At 53.3% G+C, this 2,244-nt stretch overlaps 1 protein-coding gene across 1 annotated transcript in view; it reads left to right on the forward strand.

Moving 5' to 3' along the window:
* Window positions 1-971, forward strand: part of LYPD5 (LY6/PLAUR domain containing 5) — a 6,456-nt gene extending 5,485 nt beyond the window's left edge. Inside the window, exon 4 of the mRNA XM_011368100.2 lies at window positions 195-971. Within this exon, the coding sequence (XP_011366402.2) occupies window positions 195-439 (245 nt within the window). The 3' untranslated portion in view covers window positions 440-971. The remainder of the gene's footprint in view (window positions 1-194) is intronic.
* The last annotated feature ends 1,273 nt before the right edge of the window (window positions 972-2,244 follow it).

Consider the following 2,244-nt stretch of genomic DNA (forward strand, 5'->3'; position numbering starts at 1 on the left):
CAGGCCTGGCAGGGAGGCCTGGCCGGGTCTAGAGAGGAGCCAGCGGGAGGAGGCGTGGCTTTCCCGGAAGGAGGAAGGGATGGCCCTAGTCTAAGGGGAGAGGGGAATGGAAGTAAGTCTGAGGAGCCGGTGGTGGCCCTGGCCTATGAGCTGCCTCCCTCAATTCTGACCCCTCCTCACTGCCCCTCCCCCAGGCAATTTCTCGGTCCCCGTGTACATCAGAACCTGCCACCGGCCCTCCTGCACCATCATGGGCACCACCAGCCCCTGGACAGACATCGACCTCGAAGGCTCCTGCTGTAGCGGGCACCTCTGTAACCGGGACGCTGTGAACCAGACCTTCACCTCCGCCTCGGCCACCAGCCCTCCCCAGGCGCCCCTTGTCATGGTCCTGCTCCTCGTGCTTCCCCTACTGGCTGGCTCTCTGCAGAGCCCGTAGCCAGCCCCTCCAGCCTCTTCCTGAGCAGGAGGCTGGGGGCGGGGCGCTCGCACCCCCTCTCACTGCTCCAGCCCCTGTAATATGCAAAATGATATCGAACAAGAGTTAACACTCGCGTCCCTCTGGTTCCCTGCTGCTTCTCTGCCGCCACCCGGCCCTCACCTGCTCAGCAGGTCCCCAGTGCCCCAGGTGGGGAGAAACAGCCACGTCCTGCCCCATATGAAGAACAAACCTGATAATAGATACTACTTGCTGAGCACCAACCAGGCCTCGACTCGCCCGGCCCGTGTCCTGTGGTCTCCGTCTGGAGCCCCAAACCCTCTTCATTACTGTCATCTCGAGAGGCTCAAGAGACAGTGCGCTGGTAAAAGTTAGGAGCCTGTACTCTGGAGCCGGGCCTCACAGTGAGAATCCCAGCTCTGCCATTTAGCTTGTGGGGGACCTCGGGCCAATTACTTAACGTCCCTGCACCTGTACGTCCTCACCTGTCAGGTGGAAGTGAAAATAAAATCTACGATAATGACAAAACCTACTTCGCTGTGGTCGTGGTTAGGATTTAATGAGATGAACGTGGAGTACCTGGGACACGACAGTCGCCCAGCATAAGTCGACTATCCCCATGTGACATGAGAGTTGGAGGCAGCGCTGGAGCTCATGCAGCTAGTGAATGGATAATCGAGAGAGCGACTCCCAGCCCGTCAATCAAACTCCTAAAGGATAAAAAGGCATTGAAAAGAGAAGCAGGAGGAAGGGCGTGCTAGATGGAGGGGCCGGCCTGGACAAAGAGTCGGAGGTAGGAAGGGACCCGGACACTTACACGAGCACATGAACTTCACCCTCTAGTGCACATGCTTCACAAGGTCCTCTCACATCCTTTCCCCCACTTGATCTTCCCAACAACTCAAGAAGGCAATCGAGAAGGGAGCTGCATCCCCATTTTGCAGACAAGTTGCCCAAGGCACAGTGAGAGTGATTCTCAGAGTAAGTGGCAGAGCAAAGATGGATCCCTACGCCGTCTCACTCTATCTCAACGGGCAGCCTCGTGGGTGGGAGGGCACCCCAGAAACACTGCTAGACTCCTGTGAGGTCAGGGGAGATGGATTCCAGAAGTCTCCGCATCCTGACAGAAGAGGAAGCTGGGTGTCATTATTCATGCAACATCACATTTACTGAGCACCTACTATGTGCCAGGCACTGTTCTAGTTGCTGGGCATACAGCACTCAACAAAACAGGCAGAAGTCCCGACCTTCAAGGAGCTGACTTTTCTGGTGGGGGAAGCAGACTTTGGATTTCATTACAAATGTGGTTTAAAGGTGAGATGGTCAGTCTGATGTGTGAACTCAGCTAGGTGACAGTCCCAGTTATTCATTCAAATGCTAATCTCAGTGTTGCTGGGAAGGGTGTTTGTTAGATATGATTAAAGTCCATGATCAGTTGACTTTAACTAAGGGAGATGATCCTAGGTCATCTGGGCCTGATTTAATCAGTTGAAAGGCCTTAAGAGCAGAGCTGAGGTTTCCTGAAAAAGAAAGCTGCCCGCAGTCGGCGGCTTTGGCCCGTGCCCAAGAGTTCCAGCCTGCCCTGCTTGACAGCCTGCCCTATGGGCTTCGAGCTTGCCTGGTTGGCCCCACAATCACATGAGCCAATTCTTGCTATAAATCTCATAATGTGTATCTCCTACTAGTTCTGATGCTCTGGTTAATCCTGATACAGAATCCTTTGGAGAATTTATAGCAGAATTTATATGACCATGTATATATATAATTATATACATATTACATTTGGGTATTACATAATATATAAT

Source organism: Pteropus vampyrus, unplaced genomic scaffold (genome assembly GCF_000151845.1).
Source record: "Pteropus vampyrus isolate Shadow unplaced genomic scaffold, Pvam_2.0 Scaffold138, whole genome shotgun sequence".
NCBI lineage: Eukaryota > Metazoa > Chordata > Mammalia > Chiroptera > Pteropodidae > Pteropus > Pteropus vampyrus.